At 34.8% G+C, this 19,465-nt stretch overlaps 1 protein-coding gene across 1 annotated transcript in view; it reads left to right on the forward strand.

Annotated features, from left to right (window-relative positions):
• Positions 1-3,205: 3,205 nt before the first annotated feature.
• Positions 3,206-19,465, forward strand: part of LOC137242793 (bilin-binding protein-like) — a 28,999-nt gene continuing 12,739 nt past the window's right edge. Inside the window, exons 1-3 of the mRNA XM_067770044.1 lie at positions 3,206-3,295; positions 11,462-11,576; positions 11,694-11,827. Of these exons, the coding sequence (XP_067626145.1) occupies positions 3,273-3,295; positions 11,462-11,576; positions 11,694-11,827 (272 nt within the window). The 5' untranslated portion in view covers positions 3,206-3,272. The remainder of the gene's footprint in view (positions 3,296-11,461; positions 11,577-11,693; positions 11,828-19,465) is intronic.

Genomic DNA, 19,465 nt, shown 5'->3' on the forward strand with positions numbered 1-19,465 from the left:
AAGGCGCGATAACCACCGAAGAGATTTGAGGTCGGGCTTCTCTACCAATTTGCGTAGTGCTCATTTTTAATTTTTCCTCCAAATTGGCGGGACGGGACCTACTTGCATTATGCCGACTCCGAACGGCATCTGCGAGGCAGATGAGTTTTCACTGAGCGCTTTTCATGGCAGAAATACACTCGGAGTACTTGCCAAACACTGACCAGGGGCGACCCCGCTTAGAAAAATTTTCTTCTAATTGAAAACCCTTATTTCTAAAATTTTGTTGTTGCTTTGCCCGGGGTGTGAACCCAAGGCATTCGGTGTGGTAGGCGGAGCACGCTAGTGGAAAATTGCCAAAATGTCAGGATAACGCAACATAAATGGTTAAAAATCATCAAAATTTGAAAATCACTCTCGTTAAAAATTTTGAACATTTCGTTAAAATCTTAAACAAAAGTTCTATTTTTTTTTAATGTTTGTGCCTTAGAATATTTAATCTATCTATAAATATACATATAACGAAGGATGTATGGTTGCATGAAGCTTATAGACTCAGAAATCATTCTCCGATATTGATAATATTTCCATGGTCGCTTCATGGCAAACCGAAGAGAAATCCTGTCAAATCCCTTCCTGGAAAGGGGACCCGGGAAGTATCCATTCCAACAAAATTCTATTCACGGTTCGATTTGCATGAAATTAGGTATTTAGGTAGCACGTTGCCTGGATTACTATTTGCTAGGCTTTTTCCGGGAAACGGACAAGGGACCGACTGGGATTAGGAGAGGGTCTCCGACTGGGACTTGGGCTTTGGAGAATAATAAGAACTAGAGCGAGAGGAGTGACGGAGTAAGAGATTGAGAAAGATATGGAGTTAGACGAATATAGAGAAGAAAATACGGAGAAGGAAAAAGAGACGTATAGAAAGAGAAAGGCAGAGGGAGGAGTGAATAAATGGACAAAAAAAGGGGGGAAGTGTTAGAGATAAAAGCTTATGTAGATAGATCAAAGTTAGGGCAGATCAACGTCTGCCAGGTCTGCTTATATTTATAGATAAAAGAGATGAAAATTGATTTTTTCACTTTTTGGAACTTTTTATGTTCCGCTTGCTTGGCTCATTTTCAATATATGCAGAAAAGTGTACGACTGAGATAAATTAAGCAACACGTGTCTCTTAAAGGTAAATAATTTATTTGTGAAGCTTATAATTGCCTTTTCAAAGCACTTTAAGGAAACCAAAGTAGTATTATGTGTTATTGAATCATAAACATCAATAAGTTTTAGAACAAAAATGAATACCCAGCAGAAAAAACGAACAGTGCTGAACGGGTACAAATCGGATGAAGAGCGGGACATTTAGTACTCACAATTGTACCAATAGCGCTTTGGTTCGCTAGCTGCGACTATTTCAAACCAGCTACGATTGAATTAGTTAACGACGCGTTCAGTGTAGACCTTTTTAGAGCGTTCCACATTGGTTCAGTGTTATGTTCTGAAATAGTCGCAAACTTTTATTAATTAATTTAAAGCCATATTGTTCAGACTTCAGCGCTTTTGATACGAGTGTGGCTACCCACTCTCCCGATATGCATCTGATTATCACCACTTCTGAGGTAGTCATTAAGGGCCGCTTTACAATCTCCATTTAAAGTAGATTTTATCTGGAGGATAGCTACCTAGCAGATAGATTCATTTGACACTTATATTTTCACCAACACAGGGTGACCAACCAAGGGTTAAATTGATAAATTTGAAAGTTTTTTTAAAACAAAGTCTTTTGTGAATACACGAAAATTGGCCAATCAGCTTACTTTTTTTACACTGTGTTATGCACATAACAGAGACCAGAGTATGTGGAAAATGGAAACTTGTATATGTATCTTAGAAGATAGTGACGGACCTAAACCTATTGCGAAACTGTCGCTTTTCGTGACTGTCTCATTTTTTCTGTAGGGTATGTACAATGTTACCCGAACTTAGGCTACTTACTGTTTTTGTTTTTATACCTTTCATGAACATGAAATGGTATATTAACTATGGTCCGATGTTTGTAACGATGAGAAATATAGAAAATAGACTCACCATTAAGTATACCGAATTGATAAAGGCGACGAACTGAGTTGATATAGCCAAGTCCGTCTGTCCGTCCATCCGTCTGTCTGTTTGAACTCAAACTAGTCCCTCAAATTTTGAGATATCTCAATGAAATTTGGCACAAGGATGTATTTTTGTATTATATTAGACATTTGTCGGATCCGGTACGATCGGACTACTATAACATATTTCTCCCATACAACCGATCGTTCAGATAAGACGAGTTTGGTCATTCCTGCCGCAATTTAGAAAATATAAACATGAAACTCGGTGATATATATTCTAATCTATCATATAAGACATCCTGGAAAAAATCACTTTGATCGGAGCTATATATAGTTATATCCCATTCAACCGATCGTCCAGATAGAAAGAGTTTTGGCCATTTCTCCCTTAATTTTGAAAATATAAACGTGAAACTGGGTGATATATATTTTAATATCTCAAAGAAGATTTTCTAAAAAAATCACTTTGATCGGAGCTATATATAGTATATATCCCATTCAACCGATCGTTCAGATAGAAAGATTTTTGGAAATTTCCCCTTAATTTCCAATATAAAAACGTTAAACTTGGTGATATTTATTCTAATATATCATAGAAGATTTTCTGAAAAAATCACTTTGATCGGAGCTATATGTATATAGTATATACCTATCCCATACAATCGTTCGTTCAGATAGAAAGATTTTTGGCCATTTCCCCTTAATTTCCAATATAAAAGCGTTAAACTTGGTGATATTTATTCTAATATATCATAGAAGATTTCATGAAAAAATCATTTCAATCGGTGCTATATATAATATATATCCCATACAACCGATCGTTCAGATAAGGGGGTTTTTGCCATTTTTTTATATTTATCTTAAAATCGTTTAGATACGTACATCTGTTCACTATATATTTCTTATCTTATACAGCGCATTATTTGGAGATTACGAATGGGATAAGATTATTGTTCAGCCCCATTCATGAAAGGTATGAGGTCTTCGGCACAGCCGAAGGCAGTCCCGTCCTTACTAGTTTTTATTTGGAATGGTAAAATGTGTTTTGTGTGTGTGGAAGTTTCGCTGGAAAAAACGGTATAGAGTGCAAGTATAAAAGGTGTGCAAAATTTTAATATCACATTGTCAGTTTTAGTGTCGAAGGAGAAAGTGTTATTTCCTTGTGATCCCTTCAAATTAAAGCTATAAAAAATGCTGAAACATCAATTTGCTATGTAAGTAACTAAATTATATTATCCTTTCAGAATAAAATAGTGTTGTAAATTAAAAGATATTTCAAGAATCTAATTGATATATTAGTAAAGGACATACTACTATACGTCCATCTGGATTAACTTAAAGAAATATGTATATACATCCTGTTTTTGAATTTTTGCTGTATTTAAATCAGATATAGAACAGCTAGTGGCATAGTTCCTAGAAAGCTTTATCAAAAGGACGAAGGTATTTTATAAGATAGGTCCTGGTTTTAAATATTATTTCTCAGTTTGGTCGTTCAACAAACACAAAAGACGGACATAATATATGTGCGATGGGGTCCTCACGGACCAGCCAGTTCAACCTAACATAACCTTATTGAGCCCGATGAATCTGATTTCTGACAGGCTATTGGCTGCATTCAATGCGTTCGCACTCAAACAGAATTTAAAAATACCAAAAGGATCGATCCGGCCACGTTATAAAATCAGTAGCTTATTTCTGCCGTCGGGTGAAAAACATATCAAAGTTCCCCTGCCAGTAATTATTAGATAATTTCATCGTTTATCACCAAGAAGTAAATAAGTCAATACATTTAACAGTTTCTAAGGCAATATAAATATTCATTTCCTCACGTTAGTATGAATCTTCTTAGCCAATTTCAACTATCCAAAATATCTTATCGAATTAGTTATTTTCGCGATACAGAAATATTATCTTTCTCGACATATTTCGTCTTATCAATCTAGTAGCTTTTATTCCTATAGAAATTTTCTTTTAAACCGTTGACGACCATAGAGTTATCTATATAAAAAAATATCTTAACCAAAAACGATACTAGTATGTGTACCTAATATGCCCGAACTATACATATTATAAAACAAAGTCTAAAAGTTAATAAAAAATAAACATCATCGGACTAACGGGAACGCCAGCGTGAATATGTGTAAATATGTGATTAGTAAATCAAATAGCATCGTATATCAAAATGACTACAGAGTGGCAATTAAATTGACTATTCAGCGAAGACGGAAACTGCCCAAAGCTACAGAAAATATGGCATTAAAACTTTATTTTGCCAACACGTTGGCAATTTTCTTTTGACAACTGACGTCACATCAATTTAAAATACCACATCATCTGAAACAAAGGGAAACTGTAAAACAAATGGAAATTGAGAAACGGGTTTTTAAATAAATGAGCATATAATTTTTAGATTTGGTTTTCATCACACACTGTTTTATCGACTTTCATTCAATTATGAAAAACAATGGAAACTCCTTTGACCCTGAGTAGCTAGCGGATCAGTTTTGGGAAGTTTTGATGTCAGTCATTTTGGTTTAATGAAAGCCAACAAGTAACTTATGAAAATGAATACAATTTGTAGCGTGGACACAATAATGAAAAAAAAATTAATACTTGGCGCAATTTATGTTTGAGTAGATTTAGGCGACGAAGTGTTTGCCAAACTTATGATTGGTTTTTCTAGGGTCAAAAGGACTGACATCAAAAACTTCCTCAAGCTGACGCGCTGGAGGGTTGAGGTCAAAAGCAATTCCATTAGGTCACACTACTGACACGAAATCGATAAAGCATGCGCAGCCAAAACCCACGCTAAAATCTTGGATTAATTTTGTTTCACAACCCATCTCATTATTTCTCGTTTCACACGCTTCAGCATTATTTATTGATGGGAGACCTTTGGGCAAACGAAAATAAATTGGCAACATTTTAGCAAAGGAAATTTGAATGTCAAATATGCCATACCGTTGGGCAATAGCTGCAAGCCATAGAAAAGCAATATAAAAATCTTTAAAAAAAAGTTTTTTTAATTAGAAAAAAATACTGTTTTGTTGATTTGACTTTTGAAACACTTAATTCAGAATCAACATCTAGTGCGAAGTTTGTTCAATAGCTAATTGTAATGGGTAAAGTTGTACAACTATATCGGTTGCATGGACTTGTAACTCGGTTGATTTTACCAGCTTTTTCTTGAAGAAAACTTCGTTGATCAGTGTTGCCGTTGCCACACAAATTTATAATTTTCATACGATTTCTTCTAAATTTTGTATTCGGTGACTTAAGTAATTTTTTCCTACGCAGCTGTCAATTTTGAGACTTATTTTCCCTTTTAAGTAATATTTTTTGAAAAATATTATTAATTTATAATGTTTAACATTCTAGTAAAAAAAAGTACGCAAAGTGTTATCAATGCCAGGTCAAATTTCATTAATATTTGAAAAATCCTAAACCTCTGGTACTATTTGGATCAAGGTTTATTAAAATAACAAACAAACAAAAAAAATTCAGTGTTTTATTCATAGACTTTTAAATTTTAGCTCTCTCTTTGTTTCTATACAATTTTTTGGTTTTTCAAAATAGCTTTTTTTCTTAAATTGATACTAATTTTAAACTTTTCTTCCTTGGAACGTTGAGGTGTGATATATTAAAAATATTTAGACGTTTAAAATTGATGATGAGACCAGTTGGAAAATCGCAAAAATTAACGATTTTCCATGAAATGCTCGAATAATTTCAGATGGTGGCTCGCTTCAAATGTATCCCATATGTATCTGTTGACAAATATGTTAAGCAATTCGTGTTAATTAAATAACAAACTTCAAAATTACCAGACAAACATTCAAAGAAGTTAATACTTTACCAAAATTCCATATACTTTTTTAAGAAATAGTTTAGGGATTCTATGTATATATAAATCAACTTGCTTTTATGTGTTTGTGGTTACAAAAATAAATAAAACTAACGCGCGACATGCCTCCGAGAAGATTTAGCCCGATCTTTACTTCGTGTTTGCGTCGTGCTACTATTAAAATTTGTTATGCAAGCTGGCGGACCCGTCCCACATGCCTTATGCCGACTACGATAGGCATTTGCAAGCAGATGAATTTTCGTTCAAAAGCTTTTCATGGTAGAAATACCAAATTACAGTCAAGGGTTTGCACCGATTGAAACTTTGTTTCTAGAAAAATCAATTTTATTCAAAGATTTTGAAGCTGCATTTTACGGTCCTTAACGGTCCTTAACAGGATCTTCGTTGTGGTAGGTTAGCAAGTTACCATCACACCACGGCGTCCGCCATTACATTGGGTGCTTATTCAACCTGAACTATTATCAACGTGAACTATAGAAAACTCGAATATTCCTTAAATTTTTGTTAGAAGTATATCGGAGACTGACGCAAAGTTCCAGACAACCGCCGAAACAAAATAGGAAAATAAAATAAATAAAAATAATATAAAATAGAGGTTAAAAACTGAAAAAAGGAATAATAAATATGAAATCTATATATATATATATATATATAAATCTTATAAAATAATGTCGCTAAATGCCACGTACGCACATAACTTCACACAGAATGCTCCGATTTTAAAACGGGTTTTTGCATTTGAAAGCTTAGCTACGTGAGATGGTACAGTTAATATAATTTGAAGGTATTTATAATAGGGGCGTGGCAATTTGCCAAAATGTAGTAAAAAATCATAAAATGTTTGTTTACACAGCTATAACTCATAAACGGATGGATGGGTTTAAAAGATTCTACTTTTCAGTAAAACTTTGAAATATTTACCTTCGATCTGCATCAAAACAAATACTCGATTCCTTTCTTATATCAGCCAAATTGTTTAAACAAAGGTAACATTTTTACCCAAAAATGTGTTTGTGTGTTTGTTCGCTGTGAACTGTGCGAGCTAATTGCTTTTGAGTGAGGCATGATGCGACACATTCATACGTACATATATAGCATTCGCTGCGTTATTTAACTTCGGACGTGGGTTTATAAGTATGTATGGATGTACATCACTACATAGTATAAAACAAAGTCGCTTTTTCTGTCCCTATTTTGATGCTCTTTTTTTAATAGAAAAAGAGTGATTGAAGAGGAAGGAACGGATGAACATATTTGGCTGAAAATAGGTGGAGGAGTAGCTTAGAACCAGGAGACAGACATAGGATAATTTTTATCCCGTTCTGGCTAGGGTCTTGAGATCATAGCGTGGACCTTGGTAATCCTGGGATATGTTTGAACAATATAGGTATCAAATGGAAGCTGTTTATGAGTACTTTGATACGGGGTATTTTTCGAACCCGCGGGTAAATAGGGTCTGGATATATAAGCGAAAACGTGGACGCGGGTACCCCTAGAATGTGTTTATAGAATATGGATAACAAATAAAAGCTTTTGATAAGTGTTTTAGTAGAGTTTTTTTTGCATACCCCTGGGTGACTAGGGTCTCGATATATAGGCCAAAACGTGGGCCCGTGTGGATATCAAATGAAAGCTGTTGATGAGTGGTATAGCAAAGGGTAGTTTTCATACATATTGGTGACTAGCGTCTCGAGATATAGGCCAAAACGTGGACCCGGGTTCCCCTAGAATATGTTTATACAATATGCATAACAATTGAAAGCTGTTGATGGGTGCTTTAGTATAGGGTAATTTGCATACCCCTGGGTGACTAGGGTCTCGAGATATAGGCCAAACCGTGGGTCCGTGTACCCATTGACAGAGTTTACACAATATGGATATCAAATGAAAGCTGTTGATGAGTGCTTTAGTAAAGGATGGTTTTCATACCTATTGTTGACTAGGGTCTCGAGATATAGGCCAAAACGTGGACCCGGGTACCCCTAGAATGTGTTTATACAATATGGATAACAAATGAAAGCTGTTGATGGGTCCTTTAGTAGAGGGATAATTAGCATACCCTTGGGTGACTAGGGTCTCTAGATATAGGCCAAAACGTGGGCCCGTGTACCCATAGACACAGTGTATACAATATGGATATCAAATGAAAGCTGTTGATGAGTGCTTTAGTACAGAGTAATATATTTAACCGCTGGGTGACTATTGTCTCGATATATAGGCCAAAACGTGGACCCGGATACCCCTACAATGTGTGTGTAATATAGATATCAAATGATAGCTGTTGCTGAGAGCTTCAAAGTAATTTTCATTGTTATATTCGATTTAGTCGCATCAACGTCGCAAAACTGATAAATATACATGCGAAGCCGAAATAAAGACATGAATTAATAATACCCACATACCTGCTTACATACGTACTATTCGATTTGCCTGAAAAAAGAGGGAAGGAGAAGGAAACTGAGAAAGAGATAGAGTGAGACGAAGATAGAGATAGATGAAGTGAAAAAGACGGAGGGAGGAGTGAGTAAAAGGATTAAGAAAAAGTAAAGATGCGGGAGGGGAGAGTTAGACGGAAAAAGCTTATTAACATTTATGCAGATAGACCAAATTTAGGGCAGAACAATGTCTGCCGGGTCTGCTAGTAAAAAAATAAAATAAAATAAATAAATGACTAAACTAAAGTAAGTTAAAACAAAATAAAATAATGTGAAATAAAAACAACTAAATAAAAGATAATCCTCTCAAAAAACATACAACAAAATAAATAAAAACTAACTAGTAAAATAATAAAAACAATTAAGGACGGGACTGTTTTCGGCTGTGCCGAAGACTTCATTCCTTTAATGAATGCGGCTGAACAATAATCTTATCCCATTAGTAATATCCAAATAATCGGTTGTATTAGATATGAAATATAAAGTCAACATATCGCTCATTTGCTGCAACGTCATCATAACTCAAAAAACACAATTTTCCAGGAGAGCCATTCAAAGATTTTAACTGCCGTATGTTGTTGCGCATATAAAGGCATATTTTCATTTTTATAACATGTGCTAAATTTTTAACTGATCACGAAGATTTTTTTATACAACATAGATCATGATATTGGGTACGTTTATATGTTATCAACTCAAAAGTTATGACGACGTTGCAGCAAATGAGCGATATGTACATACCTAAGCGATTTTTAAGATAAATATAAAATAAAAAATAGAGGAAGCAAAGTTTCACGTTTTTTGTGATCTGCACGAAATAGCTATGACAATGAAACACTTGTCTCAACAAACGTAAGTATTTAATGAAATTTGAAGCTTCTAGCCGCTAAAATTGGAACAACAATGTATGCTTTATACGTAAGCATTTGGAGAAATTTGAAGCTTCTAGCCGTTAAAATGGGGCAGAAATTACGAAAAGTTTCTTATCTGAACAAATGGTTCTTTGAGATATATACTGTATACATATATCACCGAGACAATAATATGTGCAATATACGAAAGCACCTGGTGAAATTTAAGTTTAATCGGACACCTCAAGATATCTCAAAAATTGAGGGACTAGTTTGTATACAAATAGGCAAACGGACAGAAGGACATGGCTAAATCAACTCAGCTCTTCATCATAATCTTTTCGGTATAATTATTAATGGATCTATCTATTTTCCTTTAAGGACTTACAATTTCGAGATTGGTAACAAATTTAATATACCATTTCATTTTCATGAAAGGTATAAAAAGCAAAATAAAATAAGTAAGAAAGGCTAAGTTCGTGTGTAATCGAACATTACATACTCAGCTGAGACCTTTGGAGACAAAATAAGGGAAAATCACCATTTAGCAAAATGAACCTAGGGTAACCCTGGAATGTGTTTGTATGACATGTGTATCAAATGAAAGGTGTTAATGATTATTTAAAACGTAGTGGCCTTAGTTCTATAGGTGGACGCCTTTTCGAGATATTGCAATAAGTGTGGACCAGGGGTGTCTCTGGAATGTGTTTGTACGATATGGGTATCAAATTAAAAGTATTAATGAGGGTTTTAAAACGTAGTTGCCCTTAGTTGTATATTTGAAGGTGATTTCGAGATATCGATCAAAATGTGGACCAAGGTGACCCAGAACATCTTCTGTCGGGTACCGCTAATTTATTTATATATGTCATACCACGAACACTTTTCCTGGCAAGATTTCAAGGGCTTGTGATTTCGCCCTGCAGAACTTTTTCATTTTCTTCTACTTAATATGTTAGGTGTCACACCCATTTTACAAAGTTTTTTCTAAAGTTATATTTTGCGTCAATAAACCAATCCAATTACCATGTTTCATCTCTTTTTTTACATTTGGTACAGAATTGTGGCATTTTTCTCATTTTTCGTAGTTTTCGATATCGGAAAAGTGGGCGTGGTCATAGTCGGATTTCGGCCTTTTTACACCAAGATAAAGTGACTTCAGATAAGTACGTGAACTAAGTTTAGTTAAGATATATCGTTTTTTGCGCAAGTTATCGTGTTAACGGCCGAGCGGAAGGACAGACGGTCGACTGTATATAAAAACTGGGCGTGGCTTCAACCGATTCCGCCCATTTTCACAGAAAGCAGTTATCGCCATAGAATCTATGCCCTACCAAATTTCACAAGGATTGGTAAATTTTTGTTCGACTTATGGCATTAAAAGTATTCTAGACGAATTAAATGAAAAAGAGCGGAGTTACGCCCATTTTGAAATTTTCTTTTATCTTTGTATTTTGTTGCACCATATCATTACTGGAGTCGAATGTTGACATAATTTACTTATATACTGTAAAGATATTGAATTTTTTCTTAAAATTTGACTTAACAATTTTTTTTTTAAGTGGGCGTGTTCGTCATCCGTACTCCTAGTAATAGGAGTAACGTTCCTGCCAAATTTCATCATGATATCTTCAACAACTGCCAAATTACAGCTTGCAAAACTTTTAAATTACCTTCTTTTAAAAGTAGGTGGTGCCACGCCCATTGTCCAAAATTTTTCTAATTTTATATTTCGCGTCATAAGTTCAATGCACCTACCAAGTTTTATCGCTTTATCCGTCTTTGGTAATGAATTATCGCACTTTTTCGGTTTTTCGAAATTTTCGATATCGAAAAAGTGGGCGTGGTTGTAGTCGGATTTCGTTCATTTTAAATAGCAATCTGATATGAGCGCCCAGGAACCTGCATACCAAATTTCATCAATATACCTCAAAATTTACTCATGTTATCGTGTTTACAGACGGGACGGACACACGGAGGACAGACGGACGGACGGACATGGCTAAATGAATTTCTTTTTTCACCCAGATCATTTTGATATATAGAAGTCCATATCTATCTCGATTAGTTTATGCCGTTACGGATTACCATTATGCGAACATAGTTAATATACTCTGTGAGCTCTGCTCAGCTGAGTATAATAAAATTCAATAAAATAATATACTCAGCCCATAAAGTTTCTTTTAACAATATAATATCATTTTTTAATTATTTTCATTCTTTCAGTCCCCTTTTATCAATTTTGATTATTTTGACATCATCATGTTTGGTGGCCGGACAAGTTCGAAGACAAGGTGTGTGTCCAGATATGAGAGGTTTGTCAAACGTGGAATCAGAATGGGTGAGTATTAAGTTCTATATACTTAAATAAATTGAGTGTTAGCTCTACAAAGCTAGCCCAATTTTATTGTACTATGCATAGACTTTAACACCATTTTAAAAGCTATGTTTTAATTAGTTAAATTACCAAGGTCGCTGGTTTATGCAAGCTAGATACGAGAACGATGGAGATAACCGCTGCCAAAAAAGTGATTACACTCTTGGCCCTAACAGTGAACATATAGTAAGAGACTACGAAATAAGTAATGCAGAGTAAGTATTTTTAATTGCAGGCAAAGCTTTTGGTTTTAGTTTTAGAAAGTTATGTTGCCTTTGGGTTGTTGATTTTTCGACAGGGTGTAAAAGTGAAGACTTTTGTGTAAAAAGAAACTTTTTTCAAATTCCAAGTGCATAGGTAAAATATTAATTTCCTTTTTCATTCTCAAAAAATAACACTGAAGATGGCACAACACCGAAGCCGGTTCGTATTCAAATCAAATTTAACAAGGAATAATGAAAAATTGTTCTAATATGCATCAATTAATTGAATTGGAACCATTATCCGCCATTCCTTGTCAAGTTTGGTTTGAAGGCACACCGGTTTCGGCGTTGTGCTATCTTTAGTGTAATTTATGGAGAACGAAACAAGAACAAGTAAGGAGGGATAAGTTCGGGTGTAACCGAACATTACATACTCAGCTGAAAGCTATGGAGACAAAATAAGGGAAAATCACAATGTAGGAAAATGAACTTAGGGTAACACTGGAATGTGTTTGTATGACATGAGTATCAAATGGAAGGTATTAAAGATTATTCTAAAAGGGAGTGGGCCATAGTTCTAAAGGTGGACGCCATTTAGAGATATCGCCATAAAGGTGGAACAGGGCTGACTCTAGAATTTGTTTGTACGATATGGGTATCAAATGAAAGGTGTTAATGAGTATTTTAAAAGGGAGTGGGCCTTGGTTCTATAGGTGGACGTCTTTTGGAGATATCGGCATAAAGGTGGACCAGGGGTGACTATAGAATTTGTTTGTACGATATGGGTATCGAATGAAAGGTGTTAATGAGTATTTTAAAAGGGAGTGGGCCTTAGTTCTATAGGTGGACGCCTTTTCGAGATATCGCTATCGTTCTATATGTGAACACCATTTCGATATATCGCCATAAAGGTGGACCAGCGGTGACTCTAGAATTTGTTTGTACGATATGGGTATCAAATTAAAGGTGCTAATGATTATTTAAAATGGAGTGGGCCTTAGTTTTATAGATGAACGCCTTTTCGAGATATCGCCATAAAGGTGGACCAGGGTGACTCTATAACGTGTTTGTACGATATGGGTATCAAATTAAAGGTACTAATGAGGGCTTTAAAAGGGAGTTGCTCTTAGTTGTATATGTGAAGACGTTTTCGAGATATCGACCAAAATGTGGAACAGTGTGACCCAGAACATAATCTGTAGGGTACCTCTTATTTATTTATATATATAATACCACGATACTGTTCCTGCCAACATTCCAAGGGCTTTTGATTTCGCCCTGCAGAACTTTTTCATTTTTTTTTTTAGGTGTGACACCCATTTTACAAAGTTTTTTTCAAAGTTATGTTTTGCGTCAATAGACCAATCCAATTACCAAAATTTCATCCCTTTTTCCATATTTGGTATAGAATTATGGAATTTTTTTTAATTTTTCGTAATTTTCGATATCGAAAAAGTGGGCGTGGTCATAGTCGGATTTCGGCCTTTTTACACCAAGATAAAGTGAGTTCAGATAAGTACGTGAACTAAGTTTAGTAAAGATATATCGATTTTTGCTCAAGTTATCGTGTTAACGGCCGAGCGCAAGGACAAACAGTAGACTGTGTATAAAAACTGGGCGTGGCGTCAACCGATTTCGCCCATTTTCACAGAAAACAGTTATCGTCATAGAGTCTATGCCCCTGCCAAAATTTCACAAGGATCGGTAAATTTTTTCCGACTTATGGCATTAAAAGTATTCTAGACAAATTAAATGAAAAAGGGTGGAGCCACGGCCATTTTGAAATTTTCTTTTAATTTTGTGTTTTGTTGCTCCATATCATTACTGGAGTTGAATGTTGATATAATTTACTTATATACTGTAAAGATATCAAATTTTTTGTTAAAATTTTACTGTGTTCGTAATACGATTTTTCCAATTATTGTTTAGCACACATATAGTAATAGGAGAAGCGTTCCTGCCAAATTTCATCACGATATCTTCAACGACTGCCAAATTACACCTTGCAAAACTTTGAAATTACCTTCTTTTAAAAGTGGGCGGTGCCACGCCCGTTGTCCAAAATTTTACTAATTTTCTATCCTGCATCATAAGGTCAACCCATCTACCAAGCTTCATAGCTTTAGCCATCTTTGGTAATGAATTATCGCACTTTTTCGGTTTTTCGAAATTTTCGATATCGAAAAAGTGGGCGTGGTTGTAGTCCGATTTCGTTCATTTTAAACAGCGATCTGAGATGAGAGCCCAGGAACTTGCGTACCAAACTTCATCAACATACCTTAAAATTTACTCAAGTTATCGTGTTTACGGACGGACGACGGACATGGCTAAATGAATTTCTTTTTTCGCCCAGATTATTTTGATATACAGAAGTCTATATCTATCTCGATTAGTTTGTGCCGTTACGGATTACCACTATGCGAACAAAATTAATATACTCTGTGAGCTCTGCTCAGCTGAGTATAAAAATTAAGCCACAAATCAGCCAAGCAAACACTGGACTGGAGAGCTGGTCTGACGAAATGATCTCAACAAGGCTCACACAGCCCTGATGATTAGGGTTCCGAAAATATTGATTAGGGATCTGACGAATACTCAACACCTCTTCGTGTTGAAGCTGCATTGAGGACGATGAGATTAAATCATGTTGTCCGCACATGCTTTAAGGGTTCAGAACTTTTTTCGGCGTTAGGTTAAATATTTTGTTCTCAGTTTAGTCAGATCTCCGAGGATATATCTACGGTCTAATTTAGTGGTATTTGAAAACACATCGTCGCTAAAAATGAGTTCTACAAGTGCAATTCACTAACTCGAGGTTTTACTTACTTACTTAGCAGTCCAAAAAGGTGTCTCCAGTCGATTCTTCATTTGACGCATGGGTGCCAATTTGAACACCAAAGGAATTTAAATCGTTTTCCATCTGGTCCTTCCAGCGGATAGGGCCGCCCAGTATGAAATTTCGTTAGTTTTGAGCCGCTGTCCTTCCGGATTCTAGCTAAGCTGAAGGTCTTGCTCAAAGTTATTTTGCACAGCCATATGAATTTTGCGGGAAACCTAATGCAGACATAACCAGTGTTGCCAGATCGTTTCCAGAAAAAAGGCTAGATTGACAAAAATGAAAAGCTCAAAAAGGATAATTAAGATATTTAAAGCTAATAGCTTATCTCCACTTAGAGCTTTATTCGATATTTAGACATCTAAAAAGATTTAACATTAAATCTTGCATGTTTTATCATATAAAATTAAATCTCGAAACGCAGAAGATTTGACTTACATAAATCTTCAATAAATCTTCAACCATCTTAATTTTTTGGTAGGCAAATATTTAAAGGTTGGAGCAGTTTTTAAATTCATATATGACGTATGTTTCTTGAAGATCCTTAAGTTAAAATTTTATGACCAAATGTGAGTAAAATAATCAAATGCACCAAGATGAAATATTTAGATATGTTTTTGTTATGAAAATGTATGTGTTTAATTCGAACGTGTAAAATTATTTTTGTGGCTGAACAACGTGTGCACTTTACAAATTTTCAATACGAAAAAATAAAAAGTCAAACAAAACTACAGTGGAGACAGTGCAGGTTAAAATGTGAGATTTATTAAATTTTCTCAGTTGAAGATCTAGGTGAAGATATGCTATAAAGGCAACTTTCTATGCGTTTTATTAATTTTTTTTATAAATGACGTAAGAGAATAAAAATTTAAATTAATTTTTACTCCAATTTCACGGAAAATAAAAAAAATAGTTAGCAGATGCTATCTGTGTTTTAATTTAAAAGGGATACATGATTAATAAAGCTCCACTATAAAAAAATTAATGTAAGGCGCGATAACCTCCGAAGAGATCTAAGGCCGAGCTTCTCTTCCAATTTGCATCTGCAAGGCAGATTTGTTTTCACTGAGAGCTTTTCATGGCAGAAATACACCCAGAGCGCTTGCCAAACACTGCCGGGGGCGACCCCGCTTAGAAAAAATTTCTTCTAATTGAAAACCTTATTTCTAAAATTTTGATGTTGCTTGTTGGGTGTGAACCCAGGGCATTCGGTGTGGTAGGCGGAGCACGCTACCGTGACACCTCGGTGGTCGCCAGCTCCACTATAGTCTATAAGATTTTGTAATATGTTTAAGGTAAATGGTTTTTTGTTTGTAAAATAAGAACGCCTATAAAACTATTCTCAATAAGGACATCTACTTTTTGTCCTTTTAAAGAACCCATGAAAGATATAAGCTTTACATTCCACACTCGCTGTGTTTTACACCGACTTCAAACGATATCTCGCAAATGAATTTTTGGAGGGAATATTTTCAGCACACTTTCTGAGCTGGCCGAACCACTGCCGAATGGTGACCCCTGGTTAAATAAATTTTTGGAACAGATTATTATGAATATGAATAAAGGAGTTTGAAATGAGATGGTGTCTTATTATAAGCCCAAGCAATTTTATATGTGCATTAAAACGTATGACAAGGTTATACTATGGTACACCAATCCTTATTCAATCTCTTTATTATAACAGCTTATGTAAGCCTTATTTTGGGTGGCCTATATAAAATCTTTATATAAACGGACCTAATACAGTTTCTTTTAATAAGGCCTTATATAATTAGGCCTTAAATTTGTTGGTCCATAAGCCTTATAATAAAGTTGTTATATTCTACCATAATAATTCTTTACGTAAGTTTCACTCTATAAGAGCTAAGGCCTTGCTTACAACGGTACCTTTCAAATAAATATTGTGCCTGTTGACATAAGTACAGAAAAACAAGAAGTTATCCTATTTGAGCGGAGTTTTACACAGCATATATCTTCTTTAGTCTACATGTGGACTAAAAAACCCAGTTAAATGTTTCGGAAAACAAAAAATTCGACTTCGCTCGGAAGCGGTTTCGAGGCAGATGAAACAGTCAAAGAATCGGGTGGCAAACACAAGGAACGAAAATGATATTAGGTTGATCTTCCCTTAATAAATTTACTACGCCTCGATTTCTGCCTACCATAGTGCCAACATTATCTGTTCCTTAGCCTTTAAAATTCTTTAGATCTAGCCAAAACTCATTCAATGTTCTTAAAATTGAATCTACATAAAGCTGTTTATCTAGATTTTCCAAAATTTTCTAAAAAGATAAAAAGAGCTAAAAAATTTCTTAAAAAAGGCTGAAAAAAGCTTAAAGCGAAATCGCAACTTCGCAAGCTAAAAGCATATCTCCACCAAGAGATTTAACTGTTAAGATTTATTAAATCCCATACTGTAGGTTTATATGACGTTTTATTTTTTCGTATTCAAAAAACTATAAAGTAGGCCCACGTTCACATTTTAAATTTTTGTGAAGTTTTTCACCCACCAAAAATATTTATATTTTTGAACTAAACACATACATTTTCACATGTTTTACAAAGAAAAAACATATCTTAATATTCTACTTTGAAATATCTCTTATTTTACCCACGTTTGGCAACTAAAATCTAAACTTGAAAGTCTTGAAAAAAAAAAATTTTGAAAATTGTTCATACCTTTATATATTTTCCCATCAAAAAATTACATGACATATGAATTGTAGGTTGCCATACCTGAAATATTTGTAATAATTGAAGATTTAATGGAGATTTCACTTAAATCTTCTGCGTTTCGAGATTTAATTTTGTATGATTAAACTTGTAAGATTAAACGTTATATCATATCTCCATTTAGAGCTTTATTGAAGATTTAGGTATCTTAAAGGATTTGACGTGAAATCTCACAAGTTTTATCATACAAAATTAAGTCTCGAAACGGAGAAGATATCTTCTTATTCTTAAATCTTATAAAATAAATTCGCTAAATACCATGTATGCACATAACTTCACACATAATACTCCGATTTTAAAACGGGTTTTTGCATTTGAAAGCTTAGCTACGTGAGATGGTACAGTTAATATAATTTGAAGATATATATTATGGGGACGTGGCAAATTGCCAAAATGTAGTAAAAAATCATAAAATTTTTAATTAGCGAGCTTTGCTCATATTGCTTTATACAATGGTTTTTGTAATTGATATTAGAGAAAAATTGTAAGTTTACAAACGGCGATGGTTACTAGGACATGTTTCTGAATTTCACTTCTTCGTCAGCTAGCTTTTCGGGAGCTGATCTTTGAACTCGAATCTCCAACTGATATGAATGTTGGAGATTCGAGTTCAACGCTCAGCTCCCGAAAAGCTAGCTGATGAAGAAGTGAAATTCAGAAACATGTCCTAGTAACCATCGCCGTTTGTAAACTTACAATTTTTCTCTAATATCAATCATACAATTTTTGTTTACACAGCTATAACTCATAAACGGATGGATGGATTTCAAAAATTCTACTTTTCTGTAAAACTTTGAAATATTTACCTTCGATCTGCATCAAAAAAATACTTTTTTCCTTTCTTATATCAGCCAAATTATTTAAACAAAAGTAACATTTTTACCAAAAAATGTGTTTGTGTGGTTGTTCGCTGTGTTATGTGCGCGCTAATCGCTTTTGAGTGAGGCTTGATGCGACACATACATACGTACATATATAGCATTCGCTGCGTTATTTAACTTCGAGCGTAGGTTTATAGGTATGTATGGATGTACATCACTACATAGTATAAAACCAAAGGTTATCGAAAATAAAGATGTTGCAGGCGCAAACTTCAGTGGAAAGCAGCGGAGCGTAACAAAAATCTAGTAGGTCACTTTTACCACACCAAAAACTTTAACACAATTTTTAACATAATTCAAGCACAGAAATACACTGATTGGAGTTTTAAAGAGTAAAAGTTAAAATTTTGAACACATTAGCTGAATAAAAAGTGCACAAATAATTGTTAAATAACAAATACAGACAGTGGTAGGATAACAAATTCTGCTGTGGTAAGTGGTGAATGTGACCTACTAGAATTTTGTGAAGCTTGCCTCACACGATTTTTCGTCCCTGCAATGTCTCTATATTATATCGTTTCTGATAAAACAAAGTCGCTTTTTCTGTCCCTATGTCCCCTTGAATGTTTAAACCTTTAAAACTACGCAACGGATTTTGATGCGCTTTTTTTAATAGAAAAAGAGTGATTGAAGAGGAAGGAACGGATGAACATATTTGACTGAAAATTGATGGAGGGGTAGCTTAGAACCAGGAGACAGACATAGGATAATTTTTATCCCGTTCTGGTTAGGGTCTTGAAATAAAAACGTGGACCTGGGTAATCCTGGGATATGTTTGTACAATGTGAGTATCAAATGGAAGCTGTTTATGAGTACTTTGATACGGGGTATTTTTCGTACCCGCGGGTAACTAAGGTCTCGAGATATAAGCGAAAACGTGGACGCGGGTACCCCTAGAATGTGTTTATATAATATGGATAACAAATGAAATCTGTTGATGAGTGCTTTAGTACAGGGTAGTTTTCATACCTATTGGTGACTAGGGTCTCGAGATTGAGGCCAAAACGTTGACCCGGGTACCCCTAGATAGTGTTTATACAATATGGATAACAAATGAAATCTGCTGATGACTGCTTTAGTACAGGGTAGTTTTCTTACCTATTTGTGAAGGGTCTCGAGATATAGGCCAAAACGTGGATCACGGTAACACTAGGATGTATTTTTACATTATGGTTATCAAATTGAAGCTGTTAGACGGAA

Source organism: Eurosta solidaginis, chromosome 2, assembly GCF_040869045.1.
Source record: "Eurosta solidaginis isolate ZX-2024a chromosome 2, ASM4086904v1, whole genome shotgun sequence".
Lineage (NCBI taxonomy): Eukaryota > Metazoa > Arthropoda > Insecta > Diptera > Tephritidae > Eurosta > Eurosta solidaginis.